This window comes from Carex rostrata, chromosome 18 (genome assembly GCF_964058835.1).
Source record: "Carex rostrata chromosome 18, lpCarRost1.2, whole genome shotgun sequence".
In the NCBI taxonomy this organism is placed as follows: domain Eukaryota; kingdom Viridiplantae; phylum Streptophyta; class Magnoliopsida; order Poales; family Cyperaceae; genus Carex; species Carex rostrata.
In genome coordinates, this window is record NC_135935.1 from 8,618,382 (window position 1) to 8,640,975 (window position 22,594).

General features: G+C 37.7%; 3 protein-coding genes across 5 annotated transcripts; 2 read left to right on the top strand and 1 right to left on the bottom strand.

Moving 5' to 3' along the window:
• The first annotated feature begins 501 nt into the window (after nucleotides 1-501).
• Nucleotides 502-6,961, top strand: LOC144569828 (protein XRI1-like). Of its 3 annotated transcripts, none has more exons than XM_078320303.1 (9): nucleotides 503-753; nucleotides 2,567-2,622; nucleotides 3,021-3,137; nucleotides 3,569-3,660; nucleotides 4,044-4,122; nucleotides 4,388-4,484; nucleotides 5,607-5,647; nucleotides 6,110-6,160; nucleotides 6,318-6,961. In XM_078320303.1, exons 1-9 carry the CDS (start codon nucleotides 722-724, stop codon nucleotides 6,593-6,595), a joined length of 843 nt encoding a protein of 280 aa, XP_078176429.1. In that variant the 5' UTR covers nucleotides 503-721; the 3' UTR covers nucleotides 6,596-6,961. The 3 variants fall into 3 exon arrangements, with proteins under 3 accessions (XP_078176430.1, XP_078176429.1, XP_078176428.1); XM_078320302.1 differs by having other exon boundaries at nucleotides 504-753; nucleotides 6,107-6,160; XM_078320304.1 differs by lacking the exon at nucleotides 3,021-3,137 and having other exon boundaries at nucleotides 502-753; nucleotides 6,107-6,160.
• A 4,961-nt stretch (nucleotides 6,962-11,922) lies between these two features.
• Nucleotides 11,923-12,728, top strand: LOC144569830 (uncharacterized). The gene is made up of 2 exons (XM_078320305.1): nucleotides 11,923-12,334; nucleotides 12,649-12,728. The coding sequence occupies exons 1-2, from the start codon at nucleotides 11,923-11,925 to the stop codon at nucleotides 12,702-12,704; spliced, it is 468 nt and encodes a 155-aa protein (XP_078176431.1). The 3' UTR covers nucleotides 12,705-12,728.
• Nucleotides 12,729-19,978: 7,250 nt separating this feature from the next.
• On the bottom strand, nucleotides 19,979-22,110 carry LOC144569776 (uncharacterized). Its single transcript, XM_078320249.1, has one exon. The coding sequence runs from the start codon at nucleotides 21,583-21,585 to the stop codon at nucleotides 20,914-20,916; it is 672 nt and encodes a 223-aa protein (XP_078176375.1). The 5' UTR covers nucleotides 21,586-22,110; the 3' UTR covers nucleotides 19,979-20,913.
• Between the last annotated feature and the right edge of the window lie 484 nt (nucleotides 22,111-22,594).

A 22,594-nucleotide genomic window follows, 5' to 3' on the forward strand; every position in this document is an offset into this window, starting at 1 on the left:
AGCTTAGCGTTTAAAGTTCGAAAATATTATAATAACAATACAGTACACTATTTAGAAAACTGATAAAAATATTGACAAATATAGTATGATTTCACGCAACCCACAATTAATAAAGACAAAATGCAAAAATAACTCTCCAATTAACCCGAATGCCATCTATCATAAACAGATAAACTCATAAACTGTGTATAATTTTGAAGTGCATTATAATCTTTCGTGATTAAATAACAAATCAATGTCAGCGTAACCGCCTCCTAATTATTATATAAATACATCATGTTATAACTTGGCACTAATACTAGTAAGTAGTAATAGATCATCTTATAACTGTTTTCCCTTCTGAAGAAGACAAAAGCACAACCTTCCGTATTGTAAATTTGTTAGGGGTACATGCGTAAAAGTCCAACCATCGTGAAGACATCAACCAAAGTTATTTTAGTCATTAAATAGTCACCAATTGTCTCGTAATTTGATAAAAGTATTTGTTTATTGTTACCTGTGCGGTCGCTGTCAAAATAAGTAAAAAAAGAGAAAAAGAAGAGAAGAGAAGAGGAGAAGACACAGAGATACAAAGAGGCTTCACTTAACCCAACACACTGACACTATTTCTCAAGTATCAAATCATATCATATCAAATCAAATATCTCCATGAAAGTTTAGAATCGTTTCGAGTTCGAAAGAGAGATTCAAACGTCAAAGATTGGTCATAGACTCATAAAGGATGGATTCTCATGGCAGCAATGGAGATCAAAAGTGGGTTTTCTTCTTTCCTTTCTCTTTTTATTTCATGCTTTGTTGTAATTTTCTAATGTAATTTCATAGTTGGTTTTCTAAGATCAAACCCATTCTAGAAATCTGCATAATGTTTCCTGTTTTATCAGACGATACCAGTGGACATTACAAGTGTTTGTTTCTCTCTTCTAATTGCTATACTGTATGACATTTCAGTTTAGTTAAGTGTCAAACTAAACTGAAATTTCGTTTTAATTAAAAAACAACAACAACAACTTTGTTCGTGTCTTTGTGGAGAATTCTACAAAATGCTTCGTATAAGATTTTGTTACCGCAGAAAAATCACTAGTGGGTTTCTTGTATTTGACCCTTTAGTTTACTATAAATTTCACATTACATGTACTCAATTGACTACTGATCAATTTCTCTTGAGTGGAACTAGTTTGGATCTTCTGAAAATGTATTATGTTTGGGATTTATGGTACCAAAGGAGATTTAAAGTGACAATTTTTTTTCCCCTTTTGCACTTAGTTCCATATATCACTCTCTTTTGGCATCTCTATGTTGGGCTGTCGGAGATGATAGACAAATTAACATAGTGATTTTGATTTTTTTTTATGAGGCACCAATGTAGAATTTCCATTTTCTTTGGTTCTATTTTAAAATATGTTAATGTGGTCTATTTGCTTCATGCTTTTGGTCTGTGGCATCACAATGTAATTTTAAGATTTTGAGGGTACTACAACATGATTTTCTTTTGTTTAGAGTTGTATCACAGCAATGCCGAGCAAAAGTAATTTTTCATTTTAGCATCATTTTCTTTATTTTCCAATCTGTACATTTGCTTTGCTTGGAAAAAGGTTCTGAAGGTTATTGTGGTTTCTCTTTTATCTGTTAACTAGTTAGTAATATTTACCTTTTCTTGAGGGTTTTACAAATTTTCATATAAGAAAACCCAAATAAATATGGTAACGATTTTTTTTTTATGACATTTCTTCTGTTCCTTTTCAACCAATTTACTCAAGTCAGTCTGCACTTCTTTTCTTCTGTTCTTGTTGAAATATTCAGTGATTCTGCAAACATATATTAATATTTGAAACGTTTATTTTCTTTGTATCACATTGATTCATTGTATTTGATAAGTTATGCATAATTAAACCTATCATGAAAAAAAGTTCTTCAATAGAAAAATTACCACTAGTGCCATGTGGAATGGCAGTTTGTGTGGTGGTACACGTGGGCCCCAGACCCTTGATTTAAAAGAATAGATTGAGAGCAAACAAAAACAAACAAATTAATTCATCATTGCTGTACCAATTACTGTTACTTTGTTTACCATGTCTGGTACTGACACTGTGTAAAATGTGCCCAGTAGTACAACTTACCAGAATACCTGCTGGTTGACTATTGGTCATTTGTTATTCACCTTCTTTTGCCATTCCTCTTTTTCTTAATTTTTTTTGGTTGATTGCTACTTTAATTCAGTGCACATACTGTTACCAAGCCAGTCCTGTAATCCAGTGGACATGTTAAAGTTCTTGTACCATGGCATAGAAAAAGCCAAGACTACCCCTATTTCTCCGAAGCCCAAAATACATCTTCCGTCCTTGTTGTTTCTTTGTGCATAAGTGAAACAAAAGGAGGAACAGTTTGGTCTCTTTCTGAAGAAATTATGCGATGAGGGGTTTCTATTATTTTCGAGTATTAGATAGGAATATGTTAGATCAGCATGCATGGTGTTGTTGGTTTTGTAGGGCCCCCCATATAATTTTCCCTTCTTCCACCGATAGTGTGTTTTTTTTTTAACTTTATTTTAAATTTGGAATTTGTATAGTGACATGTGGCCATGGAGAAATGGGGATTATGGACTGCATGAAGAATCTTCACTAGGTAACATTTCCATATTTCAGTTTCCATTTGTCTAGATATAATTTCTTGGCTATCTTATATTTTTAGGAAGTCTGTTTACCCTGATATAGTTTCATAGTTCACTTATTTGATAATTGTAGAACAATAATATTTTACCAGTACAAGACTTGTACATGGCACTACTGGTACTGTATTTGGCTGTCGTGTGGCAATTATTGAGATGGCATTCTCAAAGCTTCACACTACTTGCTACCTTAATTTAACTACCACGAAAGAAGGAACATGCACCTGACAAACAAATATTCCAGAAAGTGTAAATTGCAAATAAGAATTCTTCCATAAAATCAAAATCACCTCAGAATAACAATCCTTGATTACCATTTTTCATTATAGTCATTTTTTTATGTCACATCTATTAGATATGTGGGTAGATGTGAATCAAAATGTAGATAATCTTTTTCATATGCTTGACGAACAAACACCAATCAAAGATTGTTCACTAGATGAGTCCAGCTGCCAAGCTTCTAATTTGTCAGGTATGTTTTCAAGTGTAATCCCTACAAATGCCAAACTCTCATGTATGACCCTAAAAAACAGGAAATATCTAATTTTTTTTCTCCCTTATCTGTTTTGAGAACTTGAGGGTACTTTTGCTTCTTTCTTTTTTTTTTCTTTTCTTTTTTTTTTTTGTAGAAAACAAGTGAGGTGGGCGATTAGCATTATTCATGTTTGTATTGTATTTGGTACATATAATTCCTCCTGTAACTTAAAAAGTTTTGCATTATTGACAAGATAAGTACTTTCCGTGAAACTTAAGACCAATTAGTCACTTCATGTAATCCCAAAATATGTAGACTTTAGTGGCTCATAACTAGATTCTTGGCTGTGAATTGCAATCCTTCCCTACTTCTGTTAATTTTTTCCTGTTTTTCTTTGCTTTGAGTGAATTTTCTGGATTTTATTGTAGAGAAGGGCAACATGGGAGCAATGATGGAATTGATTGAATCTTCTCAAATTAAAAGGAGGCGAATGTTACAATTCAATTTAGTTAGTGATGAGGTCTCTCTCTCTCTCTAGAACTGTTACAGGCTGCTGAAGATTTGCTTCCAGTATAAATTCCTAATTCAGTCCTGCTATGCTAACCTCACGTGAAAGGTTATGGTATTCTGTATTACCTGTCATATACCGAACCACACAAGACTGGCACTTTACTAGGCCAGTCTGATACCAAACCTAAAATAGATGATTTAGATATAATTTAGAGAAACTAAACTTGTAGCTGGTCCATGCATATCTAAAATTATCGATGTACTTACTCAACCAGAATTCTATAAGTATCAAGTATGCCTTTCTTCATTAGAGTTTTAGTACCTAATTGTTTCCTGTTTCTGGTCGTTCATATACTTGGTTGCTTTATATTAACATAAATTTAAATATGATAGACAATAGATTCAGTCTTAATGGAAGAAGGGCTTTCGGAAAACCTAGATTGGAATGAACAATGGAACTTCAAGGTCTCAGGTGCACCAATTTTATTTATCTTTATTATCTTTATTATATTTTTAAAATTCCAGTATAGCAACTTTTCTGAAAGTTTTGAATATATCCTGCAAGTGCTCCTCTCTCCAGAAACGTATCCTTTTGGGGGAAGGAATAGCATCATAGTTTTCTTTTAATAAAAAAGGAGTGGCAAGATGTCCATCACATAATTAATTTTAGTATTGCAATTTCCTTATAGAAAGCCTCCATATTAAGTGCTTTTAATATTTATCTATTTACTGTTTAGAGGGCAATTGTGTGCTGAATTGTGGAGGATTGGATGAATGGCTGGATGAGTGCCTTGTTGATGGTGACACTAACGATACCTCTGGCGAAGAAAAAGAGTATGCATAGTTTTTAACAATTTAACTGACCTTACACTAACAGTTTCATCAGGTTCAGGATGGATTGAGTTTGACCTGTTTAATAGAATATCTTGGGTGCGGTAGAGCATTACATGTTATTCATTCTTTTAAATTTTTCTTGGATGGGGTCAGATTCTTTGGGCCAGTTGGGTAATTTTATCTTCAGGTAAGATGTCATTGTGGATTTTTGTTTTGGTTTCAGTTCGGATTGGGGTTTTCTTGGGCTGGGTTTGGATGGTTTGACTATTATGAAATTCTAAGTTTTGGTCAGGTTTTGGGGATCAGACAAGTTGGACGTGTCCTGGTGAAATCATTTTTTGCACTCTAGCTTTAGCTGATGTTTCCTTCTAAATCACTCAATCACCCCCCCCCCCCCCCCCCCCTCCCCACCACCACACACACACACACACTCTTCATTCAAGAAGACAATTACAAAGTTTATGATATGATAACTGTTTTCAATATTGCCCAGATTACCGAGTTAGGCTAATATGACACTAGTGTTATATCAAACTAAATAACACCACATCTTAAACCCTTAGATCTGCTTTAAGATTCGTACTATCCGGTTTTACTGTTCAAGCACTTCATTTTGTACGAATCTTAAAGCAGATCTAAGGGTTTAAGATGTGGTGTTATTTAGTTTGATATAACACTAGTGTTATATTAGCCTAACTCCAGATTACCCTCATCAGATTGCAGCTATTAAGCTGGATTTCCCTAAATTATGTGATTTTGGCCTGACGATCTGAAAGTGCATGAATAAATCCCATTGCTCGTTGTGTATGCAATGAAACCTTGATTAATCCTGTTTTTCTCTTGATAAATGCATTTGTAAACTTGCCAAAAGCCCAGACCCAGATTTTACCCTTTAGAACATGCAGTGGAGTATGGGGGGGGAGGGGTGTTCATCCAGTTCAGGCTTAAGGTACCATTCGAATCATCTTTCTTTGTATGTTCGTGTTTCCCTCTACCTTTCTCTGTCTATTATTTCTGAGATGTGGGTATTGAAATGCTTGCTTATCTTAGTTCTTTTTTTTGGAGGATTGCTCATCTTAGTTGTATGACATCAAAATTAATATTATGCTACTTTTACTGCAGGAGTATGCCATTGATTTCCTCTGGCCATGCTGGTGCTTCTAGTATGTCAATCTCTCATTGTTGTTAATTTAAAATTAAATATTAATTCTTCTGATTCAATTATAAGTTCCCTTCACTATGGAAAATTATGACTCAGCTATTTCCTTAGACAATAAAAGGAACAGCTAAACTATATGAGGCATTTTATGAAGTATTTATTTTACAGTGCATCTTCAAATCACAGAACACAAATGCAAACACCCTTAGATTAGTATCTCCCGTTATTCATTCTAGTGGAACATATTCTATCCGTATTTGTTAGTTATTGGGCAAATACTTTTCAGGTTTTGTTGATGTCTAATAACTTGGAAAAAAATTGGTCTAGGATAGTCGTGCTGTAAAATTTGCATGACCAGGAAATGTTTATAATTTAAAAATAGTCAGATCTTCTGGAATGTCATGTTTTTCACTTTATACTTATGAATCGTGGTTTTGTTTAATGTTGTTTCAATTTGACTCAGAAGTTCAAAAGGCACGAGCAAAATCAAATGCAGCCCTCGCGAAAGTTTCAAAAGGTTTGTCAACGACTTCTATTTTCTTAAGTGCATTTGCTAGCTTTGTTTCAATTGAGATTTTTTTTCCAAAAGAAATTGCAATCCAATCCAATTATCTGTTTCCTGATTTCATTATTCACTCTCTCTCTCTCTCTCTCTCTCTCTATTGAATTTGTAGGCAAGAAAACATTGATTAGTGTTCCGTCCAAGCTAAGCAGTTCGGTTGCATACCCTTTTGCACTGGTCAAGCCATGCGGGGGCCACGGTGATCTCACTTTGAATGATATAAACCAGCGCATCCATGCTCCACCTAGATCAAAACTGAAACATAAGGTTGATGCGGATGGGGGCCCCTACACCACATCAGCTTTCTCTGGTAAGCCTGTGGTAGGCAGAACAAAGATCCGTACTGAAGGCGGGAGGGGAAGCATCACCATCATGCGAACAAGGGGTTAGCTTGTCATTTTTGAGTTCCATGTGTCAAGTGGGTTTTGTTGGGTTTGTTCAATGGTTAGCCCGATATACAATCTGTTATTCACTGTATACTCTTATGTGTGAGGTCTTTTTTGTGGCATGTGATGATCCGTCATGATGTTTTGTGGTTGGTAGAGGTAATTTCAAGTTAACTGGAGATTTGCCAAATGGCTAGTATATAAATGGTTCTGGCTAGGGTTTTATGAAAATTTAGATGGTCCTTTTTGTACAGTGTGACGTACTTTTGTGGCTTTCTTTAGAGTTATGAATGGGGTTATCTTTTATGTTTAATTGTTGAAAGTAAAACAAATTATATTTTCAATGGCATATTTTGTTGTGTATGCTTCTTGTTGTTGATTGAGTAATAAGAAACTTTAAAAAGAAAAGAAATGACATATCATATCTTCTGATAAGGCAAGTGGTTTCACATGTTAACAAACAAAACTTGCCTAAGCGAAAACTGTAAACTGTTTGGTCATTGTTGTTATTTAAATTTAAATTTAAATTTTGAGGAGGATTAACTTATTTACTTCATTTTATTCTTGTTTGACATCTTTTGACAATTTAAGTCTTGGCTTAAATTAAGGAGAAAGAAATTGAGAACCAAGTCTTTGTCTGTGACAGTGACAGTGGGCCCTAGTCTCCACAGTTGAAGTGTAGAGTAAGTTGATTTGTGCAAAATTATAGTTTATCTAATCCTTTTGAGTTTTAGGGATGTAGATGCTCTTATTACAACCAAACAATGAATTATATGGGCTTTCTTTTGTTGTTCATGTGTTTTTGGGATGAAGCCACTATATCACAGATTCAGTATTGTCAAATGTGTTAGAGAGAGCCCATTCTACAGTCTGTATAGCTAGCTCTTCTACCAAGTATGTCGGAGCCTGTTACGAACAATCAAGTATATATGAAAATTTCCTTATTATTAAACATTGCCACTTATTGAAATTCATGTTAATATCCAGGCAACATTGGAATCGGACGGTCTTGTAGATATCGGATCAAATTCGTTTGATGTCAGGTTGAAGCAACCTCAAAATTTGTGCGAATCATACCTAAAACTTGATTTGAATTGGACGGCTCTGATCTGACATCTGACTAAATTTGGTTCGAGACCGCCCACCAACTCGGCAACGTAAGTGTGTGATAAAAGCGTACTAAGTTATTGCTTTTCTAACCATGCCAAGATATAATCATTTAAAATTTTGATGATACTTACCCTCTTTTTTGATGACACCAGATTATACTCTATATTTTCAAAGTCTAAACAGTTAATTCAAATTGTTCAACATGATGGATATGTTAAAATGTACTTGTAGATCAAATTTTATATATTTTTTTAATTTTTTTTATGGGTATAAAAATTCAATGGTCTGAATATAGCGATTTTGTTAAATACTTGATAAATAGTAAAAAATCGGAAAAAAATGTAAAATTTGATCTGCAAGCATATTTTAATATATCCATTATGTTGAACGGTTTGGATCGACTATTTAAACTTTGAAAACTTTGAAAATAGAGAGTATAATTTAGCGTGACAAAAAAAGATGTAATTGGATGTGTCCTCTAAAAGTTTTATTGAACTTAATGATGAATCCTGAGTTTATTTTGCACGCAGTAATAATACCCCCTATGGTGAGTTTTTTTTCCTGATTACCTTGGCTTAAATAGGTACTGGTGCTATTATATTCCTCCAATCTTTAGCTATATTCAAGGAAATCTCGATTTGTTATCTTGTCATGTTTAGTTGTGAGTATAATTAATAAGAATTAAATTGCTTAAATTAATTTATTTAGAGGAGTAAAATATTGAGAAATGAACATTTTTTTTATGAAAATGGATTTCACAGGTGAAGTAAATCTGTATGGAGAGTTGAAATAACTTATTCCGGATTAACTAATTTCTTACTCCATCAGATTCTTTATTTAGTACTTTAAATGTGGAGTAAGATGTTTAGTCCACCTCTTACTCCACAACCAAACATGACCTTTGATAATGAGAAGAGAACATATAAATACACAATCCATTAGATACACATGTATTAGATATTATATTTTTATATTATTTTAGCTCTTGATTAGGGGGTTTGGGATCAAATTTTGGACTAAACAATTGATAAAAAAAAAATTATCGTGGGCCTTGCAGAGAGAATCACCTCATAATAATATTAGAAGTCCCAAGTCAACACTGTAACAAGGGATAATTAGTTTATTAGCTTATCAGCTCCTTTCATCAGTATTTTTTTTTTCTTTCTTTTCTGTTATTCTTTGCAACTCCTCTAATGTTGGTTCAATGAATACTCAGCAGGTTCTCTATAGATATTCTTAAATTGGCCCCTAAATTTCTTCAAAATTATATTATGATTGACCCCATACTAGAGGTGCTACTTTTACCCGATTACCCGGATCCGATCCGGAACCGAACCGGATCCGACCCGGAACCGACCCGGATCCGATTAATTTGGATAGGGTATGGTTTAAAAAATATAACCGATTAAATTATGGGTATGGGTACAAAATTAATAATTTAATATCCGACCCGGATCCGAACCGGAACCGATACTGTAATGGGTAGGATATGGGTATCATTTAATTATCCGACCCATAACCGGACCCGACCGATACCCGTATAAATACCCGATAAAATATATATTAATAACTCTGCATCAATTTTTTGTGTTAGATAATATATTTCATCTGAGCTATAATTTGATAAAACTTAACCAAATTTATGCTACTGTTTTACACTACCCTTTAATTACATCCTTAAGTAGCCCTTTAATTACGCCCTTTAATTTTTGTTCTATATTATACACATGTGACACATGACACATGATTGTCAAATTTATTCTTCCATAACCAGCTTATTTTATACCTTTTTTCTTCTATTACATTCAATTCATAGATTTTTTTGAATTATAGAAAAGGAAATCATCATCTCTAATATTTTACTTTCTAAAAATTATATCTCCTCCATCCTCCTGAATTCAAAAGCTATTAACAAAAAACTAAATTCAATATTTTTTGTTACACCATGAGTACTCCAAACAACCAACAACCAACTAATAATTTAGAGTTATTATTTTTATTTTGCTAGGTAGCATGATATATTTTATTATTTATAAACATGATTAATAGTATAATTTTTATTTTGCAGTAGTTTTTAATTTATATTGTAATGATTTATTATATGAGATGTTTAAGAAATTATAATTATATTTAAATGAAAATAATTTCTCGAATACTTTGGAGTTGTGACCTATACCCGCTCTGGATCCGGAACCGCCCCGTATCCGAACCGGACCCGATAATCCACAAACAAGTTACGGGTATCTATCTACCCGGAACCGAAAGACTGGACCCGAAATATCTACGGGTAGATAGGTATCCGGATCCGGACCCGACCCGATTTGAAACAAATAAGTATATGGATCGAAATTTGGACCCGAACACTTTTAGGGTCCGGATCCAAATATAATAGTACCCGGATCCGACCCGACCCGATAGCACCTCTACCCCATACTCTTGTCAAGCAACTTTTTTTTTTGGATAAAGTGAATAAAAATACACCATTTTCATTAGAAACCAGAGTGTTCAAATGCTTTGAATCTCCAAATAATTAGAGCAAAAAAGCATATACTGTTGAGATTTATGTATCTTTATCGCATTATAGAAGTTATAGGGTTATATCGGTAAGAAAGGAATTATAGAAGTTATAGGGTTGCAAATGCAAATTGTAATGCCTATATAAAGCGAGGGATCAATGGAATCAATTAATTCAGTTTTGAACCACAATTCTTTTTGGTATCAGAGCACAGACAATCCTGAAACCCTAACAGCCTCCATTCTTTTTTTTTTTCTATTCCGTTACTGTAGCAGATCAAACCCGTTACTGTAGCACACAGATCCGCCCCCCCCTCCGCCAGGGCTGCCTGAGCCCCGCCCAGTCGGGTCGCCTGACCTCTCTGAGCTCGCCGGAGCTCCGTCTAGGCCACTGCTCCAGCTCCGCCCTCACTGGCTTCGTCTAGCCCTTGTTCCGCCTAGCTCAGCTTGGTGCCGTCTACACCACTGGCTCCGCCTAGCTCAGATCCGCCGCTCCGCCTAGCTCCGGTCTGCTCCGCCTAGCCTCCGACCAGTGCCTTCTCTCTTCTTCTTCTAGTCCGAACCAGTGCCTTGCAGTCCGAACCAGAGTCAGATCTAGTTACAGTAACTCCAGTTACAGCAGCCCCAGTTACAGCAAGTCGGTTCTTCTTCTTCTAAGCCGAACCAGAGGTAAGGGAGTTTGGTTTCTTGCTTGCTTTGGCCGGCGTGGGAGGCCTAAATCCCGCGATACCCGAGAAGCGGGTTTAGATTGAGTTTGGGCTCGAATCTTGATGAGATAGATCAAGATGGGTCAAGAAAGAGAAGAAGAAAGGGAGAGATGGTCTAGATCCGTCTTGAGGAGCAAGATCGGGTCTTTACGAGAGATACGAGTGATCGGATCGAGAAAGGGAAGGAAGGTGATCTGTGTGATCGGATCGAGAAAGAGAAGAAGAAAGGTGATCTGTGTGATCGAAGACTTGGATCCTTTGAGAGAAGATGTCCAACGAGGGTGACAAAGGGAAAGGGGTTTTAGAGTGCATGTCGGGTGTTGATCCGGAGGTTCTAAAGGTGTTGGTTGGTCTCATCCAGGGAGCCAGTGTTCAGACCAATACCTTGGCACGTGATCCACCACAGGTGAAGTTTGATCTCCAAACTGTGGAGCTTAAGCTTGATGGACCGGCCTCATATCTGAGTTGGTCGCGTCGGATCGAGACTGCTTTGGAAGGGAGGAAGCTCAAGAGGTATCTGACAGAGGATGAGCCAGCTAGTGCTACTGCTCAGGTTGAGGAGTGGAAGACCACACATGCTTTGATCTACACCTGGTTGCTCAACTCGATGAAACAATCGATCGCCTCTTCAGTCGATGGCATCCGACTTGTGAAGGACATCTGGGCAAAGCTGAAGAGGACCTATGGTGGGACTGAGAACCACATGAGGGTGTTCCAGATTCAGCAAGAGATATTGGCTGTGGTGCAGGGTGATAGATCGATTCAGGATTACTCCTTGAATCTGGAAAAGCTATGGGCAGAGCTTGATCACTTCTCACAGGGGTTGAACTGTAGTAATCCGAGCTGCAAGAAGGAGGAGCTCTTTCAACAGACGAGGACTATGCAGTTCTTGGCTAAGCTGAACTCGGCTTTTGATCAGAGGAGATCAGTTCTCCTAGCCCAGACGAAGATCCCTTCATTGGATGAGGCCATTGCAGCGATGATGTAGGAGGAGAGTCGCATGGTGATACATGCTGAGCCGAGTGGACCTCCAGGCGCACGATCAGCTTTGGCTGCCTCGAACTCAGGTATGACAGGTGCCAAGGGGGAGACTCGCAGGTGTTACAACTGCGGAGAAACATGTCATCTGATCAAGGCTTGTCCTAGGCCACCAAGGGAGAGAGATGCAGGTGGTAGAGGGCAGTTTGCGAACCGTGGACGCGGCCGTGGGGGCAGAAGAGGTGGAAAAGGAGGCAACCGGGCAAATCTGATGGTTGCAGAGGAAGAAGAGGAAGCTATTGTGGGCTTATCTGAGGAGGATCTGATCAGGGAGATAGTCAGGAGGAGGCAGAAAGGAGCAAGTGAGGAAAAGAGTGCAGTTGATGATGCATCCATCACGGGTAACGTTGCTTCTGTTGCTTACTCAGCCACAGGTACTTGTGATACTCTTGCTATCCCCTCTATATCCACCACTAGATCATCAGATTGGATAGTCGATTCTGGTGCATCTCGCCATGTGACTGGTGCTGCTAGGGAGTTCTCTTCCTATACTCACCTAACGGTTCCAGAGAGCATCCGGATAGCCGATGGTACGGCCCAGCCGGTGGTTGGTAAGGGTAGAGTGAAATGTACCAACACTTTGACTTTGTCTAATGTTTTGCATGCTCCTTCTTTTCCTATGAATCTTCTATCTATAAGTGTCATTGTCTCACAACTAAATTGTGTTGTTTTGTTTGATAATCCCAAGGTGATCTTCCGAGAGAAGGAGACGGGGAAGGAACTTGGGACTGGCACACTGCATAAAGGCCTGTAGTACATAGATAAAGAGGGTATGGACTCGGCCATCTCATCCATTGTTGAGAGAAGTGTAGAAGACCTGCTGTTGCTCCATCATAGGCGATTGGGTCATTCTTCATTTCCAGTTTTGAGTAGGTTGTATCAGCCTTTGTTCGAAAAGGCAAATAAGGAAAAATTGGTGTGTGATGCGTGTGAGTTAGGCAAGCATACCAGAAGCTCTTATGTTAGCTCTGGAAGTAGAAGGTCTTGTAGTTTTGATTTGATTCATTCGGATGTATGGGAACCTTGTCCTACAACTACTTTGAATGGATTTAGATACTTTGTGTCTTTTATTGATTGTTTTTCTCGTTCAACTTGGCTTTACTTGATGAAAAATAAGAGTGATGTGCTTGCTTGCTTTAAAAATTTCCACAAGATGGTTCAGACTCAATACGGTGCAGTTGTGAAAGTATTGAGGTCTGACAACGGGACAGAGTACACTAATAAGGTGTTTGGGGAATACTTGTCATCTCAGGGGATACAGCATCAGACCACGTGTCCGTACACATCAGAGCAGAATGGGGTATTGGAACGGAAGAACAGGCATCTCCTTGAGGTAACTCGAAGTATGATGATTTCGATGAAAGTCCCAAAGTACTTGTGGGGGCAAGCAGTTCTGACAGCAGCCTATTTGATCAACAGGATGCCCTCACGGGTATTGGATTGGAGGTCTCCAATTGAGATGCTGACAGGTAAGAATGGAGACATTATTCCTCTCAAAACTTTTGGCTGTGTGTGCTTTGTACATGACAACAGACCAAATGTGGGGAAACTTGATCCAAGGGCGGTGAGATGTATCTTTGTGGGGTACTCAGCCACTCAGAAGGGGTATGCGTGCTGGAGCCCAGTTGAGAGGCGGATGTTTGTGAGTATGGATGTTACCTTTCACGAGCTCGAACCATACTACTCCTCAGAAGCAACATCACCATTTGAAGACTCGCTCGATACAGGAGGTATAAGGCGAGAGGGGGAGAGTAGTGGTGATGGTGAGAGGAGGACGGTGAGTGTAGTGGGTGGAATTAGTTGCCCAATTCTTGAGAAATCGGCTGTGGTTGAGCCGGAAAAGGAGCCGGAAAAGGAGAATTCGGTTAGAATTGAGACAGAAGTTGAGAGGATTGAGCCCGAGGGTGGTAGAACTCAGGCTCAGGGGGAGTTGCGATATGGTGAGGTGTATGTAAGGAGAACGAAGCAAAATGAGGGAACCGTGCCTACAGTGCCACCTATGCCAAGTCCCTTGTCCCTGCCTACTCCGACTCTCGAGACACCTTCACCATCCACCTCAGACCCAGAATACACAGGTGATATGATTCCTCTCTCTACTCCTCCCACTCCTCTATCGGTAAGGAGGACTTCTCGCGAGAATGCAGGCATTCCTCCTGACCGATATGGTTTCCCACATGACATTGCCATATTTGTCTCTTACTCACACATATCACCTGTACATGGAGCATTCATTGCATCATTATACATTGTCTCTATCCCTAAGTGTTGGCAGGTTGCTAAAGAAGATCCGAAGTGGAAAGCAGCCATGCTAGAAGAGCTCAGTGCCCTTTGCAAGAACCAAACGTGGGAACTCGTGTCACTACCACCAAGCAAGAAGGCTGTTGGATGCAAGTGGGTCTTCACAGTAAAGCAGAATCCAGAGGGTCTGATTGAGCGCTACAAGGCTCGGTTGGTAGCGAAGGGGTACAGCCAGACCTATGGCATTGACTATGACGAGACCTTTGCACCAGTGGCGAAGATGAGCACAGTGAGGACACTGATTTCCATGGCAATGAATGGTGGATGGCAGTTACACCAACTCGATGTGAAGAATGCCTTTCTTCATGGTGATTTGTTGGAGGAGGTGTACATGGAGGGTCCACCAGGGTTTGGCACAAACCAGACAGTGGGTAAGGTATGCAGACTAAAGAAGTCACTCTATGGGTTGAAGCAGTCCCCTCGGGCCTGGTTTGATAGGTTCAGGAGAGCTATAGTAGGCATGGGCTATCAACAAACCAATGCTGGTCACACGGTGTTTACCCGACAACATGGTGGTCACATTACTATGCTAGCTGTGTATGTCGATGATATGATCATTACTGGGGATGATGCAGGGGAGATTGCACAATTGAAGGCAAGATTGGGGAAGGAATTCGAGGTGAAGGATCTGGGACAGCTTAGGTACTTTCTTGGGATTGAGGTGGCTCGTGAAGCAGGGGGGATTGTTCTATCTCAGAGAAAGTATGTCCTAGACTTGCTCACTGAGACAGGCATGTTGGGGTGCAAGCCTGCAGTGTCTCCAATTGATGTAAAGGCCAAGATGAGTGCAGAGGCAGGAGAACAGGTTGATCGTGAGAGGTACCAGAGACTGGTAGGCAGGTTGATCTATCTGGGTCACACTTGTCCCGATATCTCATTTGCAGTGAGCGTGGTGAGCCGTTACATGCATGATCCTAGGAAGGACCATATGGACGCAGTGTACCACATTCTGAGGTACCTGAAGAGTGCACCAGGAAAGGGCCTATTTTTCAGGAAAAATGGGCACATGAACATTGAGGGTTATTGTGACTCTGACTGGGCTAGTTGCCAAGATGACAGGAGATCCACATCTGGCTACTGTATGTTTGTAGGGGGCAACTTGGTCTCATGGAAGAGCAAGAAGCAGCCAGTTGTCTCGAGATCGACGGCAGAAGCCGAGTACAGGGCTATGGCATTAGGAGTTGCCGAGATGCTGTGGTTGAAGAGGTTACTGGAAGATCTCAAGGTGAAGTACGAAGGGAAAATGAAATTGTGGTGCGATAGCAAGTCAGCAATTAGCATTGCCAACAATCCGGTGCAGCATGACAGAACCAAGCATGTGGAGATCGATAGGTTCTTCATTAAGGAAAAACTGGAAATTGGGCTATTGGAGCTGAGTCACGTAGCTACTAGAGACCAAGTAGCTGACTGCCTCACTAAAGGACTTAGCTCAATAGATCTAGTTAGGTTATGTGACAAGATGGGCTTGATGGATATCTTTTGCCCATCTTGAGGGGGAGTGTTGAGATTTATGTATCTTTATCGCATTATAGAAGTTATAGGGTTATATCGGTAAGAAAGGAATTATAGAAGTTATAGGGTTGCAAATGCAAATTGTAATGCCTATATAAAGCGAGGGATCAATGGAATCAATTAATTCAGTTTTGAACCACAATTCTTTTTATACAAAAGAATTGGAATGAACCGGTAAACAAGGATAACAGAAATACATCACAAAAAACATCCAACTAAAAAAATCAGCCTACTAAATATTAACAAAAACAACCCACAGAACAGTAAGACATCTAAGTTATATATCCAGAGCTGTACCAAGCATAAGCATAAGGGTTAAATCTCCTTGTATCAGCCGGATGGTTTCCCCTTCCCCTTCCTCTACCCCTTCCTCTGAAAAATTCATCTCTTCCTCTGACATTAGAGGTTGTAATTCCTGAGTAATCGAATTATTAGTATCCAAAGGTAAGATTAAAGATAAGTAAATAGTATATCCATTATTAATAATGAAGTGCTGCACTAGAAGTTGGTAAGAGAGATAATTTTTGAACCTATTGATTTTAAAGAAGGAATACAAGTGTCTTGAAAGCATAATTTGTTCCTAATGACAGCATCTCTGACAAGCTCAACTAAAAATATGTTTTCCAAAGGAATAGATGCATTAAGAAATCAAACATCCTCCATACATGTACCATTAAATGTAAAGTTGGTGTGTATCCACTGTCAAATGCTATGAATAAAAGAACATTGTACAAATAGGTGATTAGTAGACTCAAATTCACCACAGAAAAAACAAGTAGGGTCTCTTTGCCAATCTTTCTTGAAAAAGTTGTCATTAGTTAATATTTTATATCGTTTGAGTAAATATATTTTTTTAATTATTGATCCTCATTGTTCGAATTTCTGCCTCTACCCCGGTAATATGTTAGTCATAATGAAACAAACTTTTTACTGCAAAGTTAAGTAAAATCTGAAATTTATTCAAATGCATTAATAACTTAAAATAAATTCAGATGTCTCCAAATCGACATATGCTATCCATCAAAATGAATCCGAAATGTCATTATCATTTTTGTATATGTAGGCAAAGCGTAACATCACATTATGTCAATCAGATACTCAAATTGCTTCTCTTATTTCTTTTATTGCTACAAGGCATTTTGCTGAGATATGAAGAGTAATGTGTTAATCATCATATTAAAGATTAGTCTAATACTTTGTTTTAATTTTATTTTATTGCTATAACCCACCGTGCCATTTTTTCCACTCTAATAAATGTAGATCACTTATTCCATATAAATTACGGGCAGCCCGGATATGTAATGGATAGCAATTTGGTTGGACCCGATCTTTATAGACACACATTTGGGGGGGACCATTAATGGCTTGTAAATGAACCTAATCCTAGGTCGGACACGGACACATCCTCTTCACATATTACATATAGGTGGTTACGTATTGTACATATCTCGTGTAATATGAATTTTGGATTTGTAGGTAGCTAGGCAACAAATGGCTTTTATAGCTGGTCATTGCGTTATGCCATTATCACATGCTTACAATTATGTACTCTAGGATAGGAGAAACAGCCCCTTCTCGATCTACCCTACTACAATTATCATAATTGTACGATTTTTAGTCAAGAGACAATCAAAGAGATAAAGGGTTAAATGATGGAGGTCCCTACAATTGGCATGGATATAGTTTAAAATTAGTTTTTAGTTAAATTTTTTATGGATGGTTGTGTTTTGCCACACAAATTCTTGGCTGGTTTAGAGGGACAGAGTACCTAATTTTGGAAACTTTTGTACTTGTGACTCTGCTAAAACCAGCTCTTGGCCGGTACTGACAGGAAAAGTAAATGTGCCTAACATAATTGAACTGTAAACTACCAGTTTAGGAGATATCCAATGCATGACCTACTGGCATATAGCACTGAGCTGTAAGAAATAATTGTTAGTTGGGTTTTGGGGTTTTGCAAATTTGTTGGCATTTGACTTGAAAATTAATTTGATTATTAATTTCTTATAATCGAAGAACCGTCTTTAGATAACTGAAATTCACAGAACAGAAAATCTGGTAAATATATTTGAGCATATGGAATAATTCTGGATTTTGAAAATAAGCAAATTATGGTCAAGGGGAGACTTTCCAGATTGCTTGCTCATCAAAATTGAACTGTATCAATTGGATGAAAGGTCAAGAAATAAAACATGGTTCAATGATTATGGTCCCTGATACTATCATAAGCATGCATGCATAAAGTTCATTGTTCTTCTTTTAGGCTACATGTACTGTCTCAGTCAAATCTGGATTAAGGATTTTTTTTTTTTTTTTTTTTTTTTGAGAATGATAAAAATTTAAAATAGCTGTCTTTTTTCTCAGAGTATAAAATACTTGGGTCAAACTGATGATTTATTGACAGATGATATGAAACACTTAGATTTTATATTGTAGTCTGTTCAAATGATACTGAAAATTTAGTAATTTTGCAATAATGTATAAGCAATTTAGTATATTTACAATGGATCTGTTTTAAACTTCTAATGAGAGAACAAGGTTCATTTACTTGCTGGTACTTGAATCTCAAGCTATTGAGCTATTCAGTATCCTTTTCTCCTTTTAAATTAGCAGAAAACAGTGTTATTTTGAAACCAAGTTGCCGCAGACCATGGACACTTAGCGAGAGAGGAAGTTCCGGCAAAGATTAAAGAATTTTTCTACTTAAGTATAATCAGGCACAAGTTGGACAAATTTTTACTCTTTACCCCCTCACTGCCAGATTGACAGTTTGCTGTTATACATATATCTTACATGGATTTGGTTAATTGTGGTCTTATTTACACAATATTAGTAGTCCTCTCTTATTTACACAATTGGGTTTATTGTGGTCTTTATCAAAAAAGAAAAAGAAAAAAAAAAGAATGAAAGAAAGAAAGAAAGAAAGAAAGAAAGGTTTCAATCATTTTTTTAAGTGCGAATAGAACTTTAGATTTGTGCAGGAAAGAAAGAATTGAAAGAAAGAAAGAAAGACACTTTATAAAAGCCTATATAATAATATTTCAATTTCCAAAGAATAGAACTTTAGATTTGTGCAGGAAGTTTTTTTATTTGAAAAGTATCCAACTGTGTTGTTGAGTGCAGAATTACAGTCCTTGAAAAAGAAATTCAAACTAAACCAGAATATTCACATCAAAAGAAAAGACCACTATTAAGCGTCTTAGGTTTTGTCAAATATTATATACCATGCAAAAACAGTTTGATGTTAAAGGGTGCAATAACTTAATTAAATACACACATGAGAGCTTAACTAATCATGCAACAATAACAACCACCTTTTGCCTTTTGTTTAAATGAAACAAAATAAACGGAACAAAAAGAAAAAGGTGATGGCCTTTATAACACTAGCATTAAAACATGGTGGTTATATCATAAGTTTAAATTAATACATAACAGTGACACCTTTATTACACAATGATTTAGTCTCCCCCACAGCTATGCAAAACACAATCAATCCCACTGACAATTCAAACTAGATGAACTGATGACAATAATTAAAAAAAGCACTGTAACAGCTTTCCTAGACTTGATTACTACATTTATGTTATGTACAATTTCCGCAGTTTATGGCATGCCCAACTATCAACTACAAGTGCATTTAGATGCTGAAAAATGCACTCGTTAGGCGAGATTTGGCAACAAACAAACATTCATTCCAATCATGATACTGACAGATTGTCCTTTATAACATGGGAATATAATATAATATAATATAATATACAATAATGTCACGACTTAGTAAACTATTACTATTTTTATGCACAATTTTGTACAAGCCAAGTGCTTAGGAATAATTTGATATTTGAAGAGACATAAAAGGATAGAGACATAAAAGGATGCTCTGTCACCTCCAAAGATAGAGACATAAAAGGATGCTGTTGATGTTTCAATTTACTAATCAGAAATAGTTAGGTCACTAGTTTGATCTAATAACTAACTAACACCTAAAAGGTTAGTTCCTGTAGGTTAAACAACCTCTAGCCACACACAAAAAAAAAAAAAAATTCAATTCAATTCAAAGTCTAGGAAATATATAATTAGGAATGAACCAGTGCCTTTAATCACCAGCATTTGCAATTTGCTGTAATCTCTTTAAGGAAAACTGGATACAAACTTCTATTACTTTGGTTGCAGTGGCATGACTTTCTAAAATAGTAAGAATAATAATATTTTTCAAAACATTAATTATGCATTTATCAAGTATTTTACTGTCATGGCCCTAGTCCCCTTAAATATTTCCATAAATATTTCAATCTGTCAACACCTAACATGTTCTTCTTCAGTAATTTTTCTCTGCAAAGATTGAAAACTTATAAGGTGCTGAGTAGATAAAGTTTAGGAAAAAGAAACCAACAAAAATAAATCATCACTTTACTAGAACTCTTATGGTCAAAGAAATTAAAAACGCCAAATAATCTTTGCTTCCATATCCCACACTAATCATTTTTTTTTAATACAATTGTACAAGAACGCAAGAAAAATACATTATTTTTGCATATATATCCCTCCTTTGCATAAACTTGTACTCGGGCATATTTTCTCCAAAGCCACTATTTGGAGTTCCTGGTAAATCTTTGGTAAAGAAAAATCTAAGATTTTAGAAACATCATTCATTACATACCTCTAACATTCTTATAAGTTTCAAAATCAACTCTTGTCTGTTATTTCTCTGAGAGCTTACAACACCTCTATCCTGGAAAGGTCCAAATATAATAGAAGTATCGTACTCCTCCAAAATGCTGAGATTTAAGGTCTAAAATGAAAATTTCCCATTTTCATCCAGGAGTTGTCCAAATGGTGTTCTCAGGCTCAAAAGAAAGCAGCTTCTTTGCGGATATGAACACATTCATCACATTTACTGGGACCAATATGAAAAATGTCAATTTTCCCAATGAAATTGACATTTTATCATAACCCAAATTGACCTTTTTTTTTTTTCTTGTAATAAATACACTCTTCATAAACACCCGGAAATTAACAGATTTGGAAAAGTAACACGCGCAAATTCCAAGTTTAGCAAGGTACGATATGTGAATATTACAACAGAGAACTACATACCACTATACCAACCGTGGCACTGGCAAAGTGGCAATGCAACTGATTTTCAGAAGATATCAAGCACCTCTACAATTACCCCATTGCAAAGCGGACACATGCCCCTCCCCATGTGCAACTCACGTGAGCACCGTCGACAGAAGGTGTGGCCGCATGGGATGAACGCCGCACCCTTCCTTCTCACCATGCAAACACAGCACACGTGAGACAGCCCCTCTTCTTCCGCCACGTGTTCCTCTTCCACCTCTGCTACGTCCACGAAAGACCCACAACTAAAATTTCTCTCGCTCTGTTCCAACAGAGCCATCAAAGAAACTCTCACCAGCTCATCTTGACCTGCTACCTCGCTCGTCTCTACAGTATCCACGTCACCCTCTGATGTACGGGGCCCACCAGTCACATTTCGTTCCCCCTCTTCCAATAATGCCATGAGAGAAACTCTTGGTTCCGTCTCTGTTCCTCCTACCTCGTGAGACGCTTCACTGGCGGGGCTGGGGTTAGGATTAGCGTTTGGTTGGACCTGGAGAAGGTCGCGTAGGGTTCTCCATTGGTTGCCGGGGCTCGAATCAGGGCTATGGATAACATTTTGGTTTCCGCATGGATCTGACGAGTCGGGAAGCTTGAGGAGGTCACGAAGGTTGGTCGATTCGTGGTGCACCATGGACAGTTGGTCTGAAAGAGTGAGGCTCCTTCGCCTTATCACCTCTGTGCTTCCCTGCATTTTTTTTTTTCCTCTTTGAAGGGTGAATTGAAAAATGGGAGCTTTTTTTTTCTGAGGGAAGGGCAAGCTCAATAGAAAGAAATCAGAATATTAGGCTGAAAAGGGTAATTTCCACAATTTTGAAACCAATATGTATGAAATTAGGATGAAATTGGTGCAAAACCAGAGAAACCAAGGATTTTTTTTTCCAACTTTTAGTCGAAATGTTGAAGAAATTTTTTGTGTGAATTTGGGAGCATGAATCCTCCTCCCTCTTCACCTCCCAGTTTTAGAGAGAGAGAGGAGATTTGAACTTGGAATACCACCCCTCCAAATCTAAAGAGAGAGAGAGTTGGAGAGAGAGCGCGAAGGAGAGGGACTTAACTCAGCTGGAAAATGGAGAGGGTTCAACGAAAACATGCTGGATGGAGATTGGAGAAGCTTATAAGCTTTCAAAATTTACGGCCAGTTATCTCAATCAAACAAAAGCACGCGACCAAATCACGCCTTTTTTAGGTCTAATAAAATAAAATAAAAAATAAAGGAGGGGAAAAGTGAAAAAATGGGGAGGAGAGACAACAATGAAGCATTTATTTAATAGATCAGGAGAGAAGGGGTGGATCTCGAGAGCACCATCTCTCATCAATTTGTGGGAATTAATGAAATATTACTCGTTTCAAAAATGCTTTCTTTTTTTTATTGCATTTTCTGCGCGAGAGAACCGAGTGCGTATCCTCTGATCTCTGAGATATCTCAACTTTTGCGTGACCAACGTGTCCGGTGCCTATTCGGTGATAGCGCAGGGCCTGTATTATTTTTACTTTGAGATTCGTGCAAAACTTATTTAAACGGTTAAAATTTTCCGTAAAGTCACGCAAAGTTTGAGATATCTCAGAGGATATGAATTCGAGCGTACCGACGGACGACATTTAAATTTTCTGCTTCTTCAACGGTGTAGAATTTTGTGTGGTGAGCGTTCTCCATCGGTGTGTTGACTGTTGACTTAAATTCTGTTGTTTTTATTTATTTT

Bases quoted from the DNA above. Each gene is read 5' to 3' on its own strand.
- LOC144569830 (XM_078320305.1), top strand. From the start codon at position 11,923: ATGGTGATACATGCTGAGCCGAGTGGACCTCCAGGCGCACGATCAGCT. The intron at 12,335-12,648 runs GTACTTGTGATA...GATAATCCCAAG, and splicing joins TGTTGCTTACTCAGCCACAG to GTGATCTTCCGAGAGAAGGA.
- LOC144569828 (XM_078320302.1), top strand. From the start codon at position 722: ATGGATTCTCATGGCAGCAATGGAGATCAAAA. The intron at 754-2,566 runs GTGGGTTTTCTT...GAATTTGTATAG, and splicing joins GGCAGCAATGGAGATCAAAA to TGACATGTGGCCATGGAGAA. The intron at 4,485-5,606 runs GTATGCATAGTT...CTTTTACTGCAG, and splicing joins ACCTCTGGCGAAGAAAAAGA to GAGTATGCCATTGATTTCCT.
- LOC144569776 (XM_078320249.1), bottom strand. From the start codon at position 21,585: ATGCAGGGAAGCACAGAGGTGATAAGGCGAAGGAGCCTCACTCTTTCA.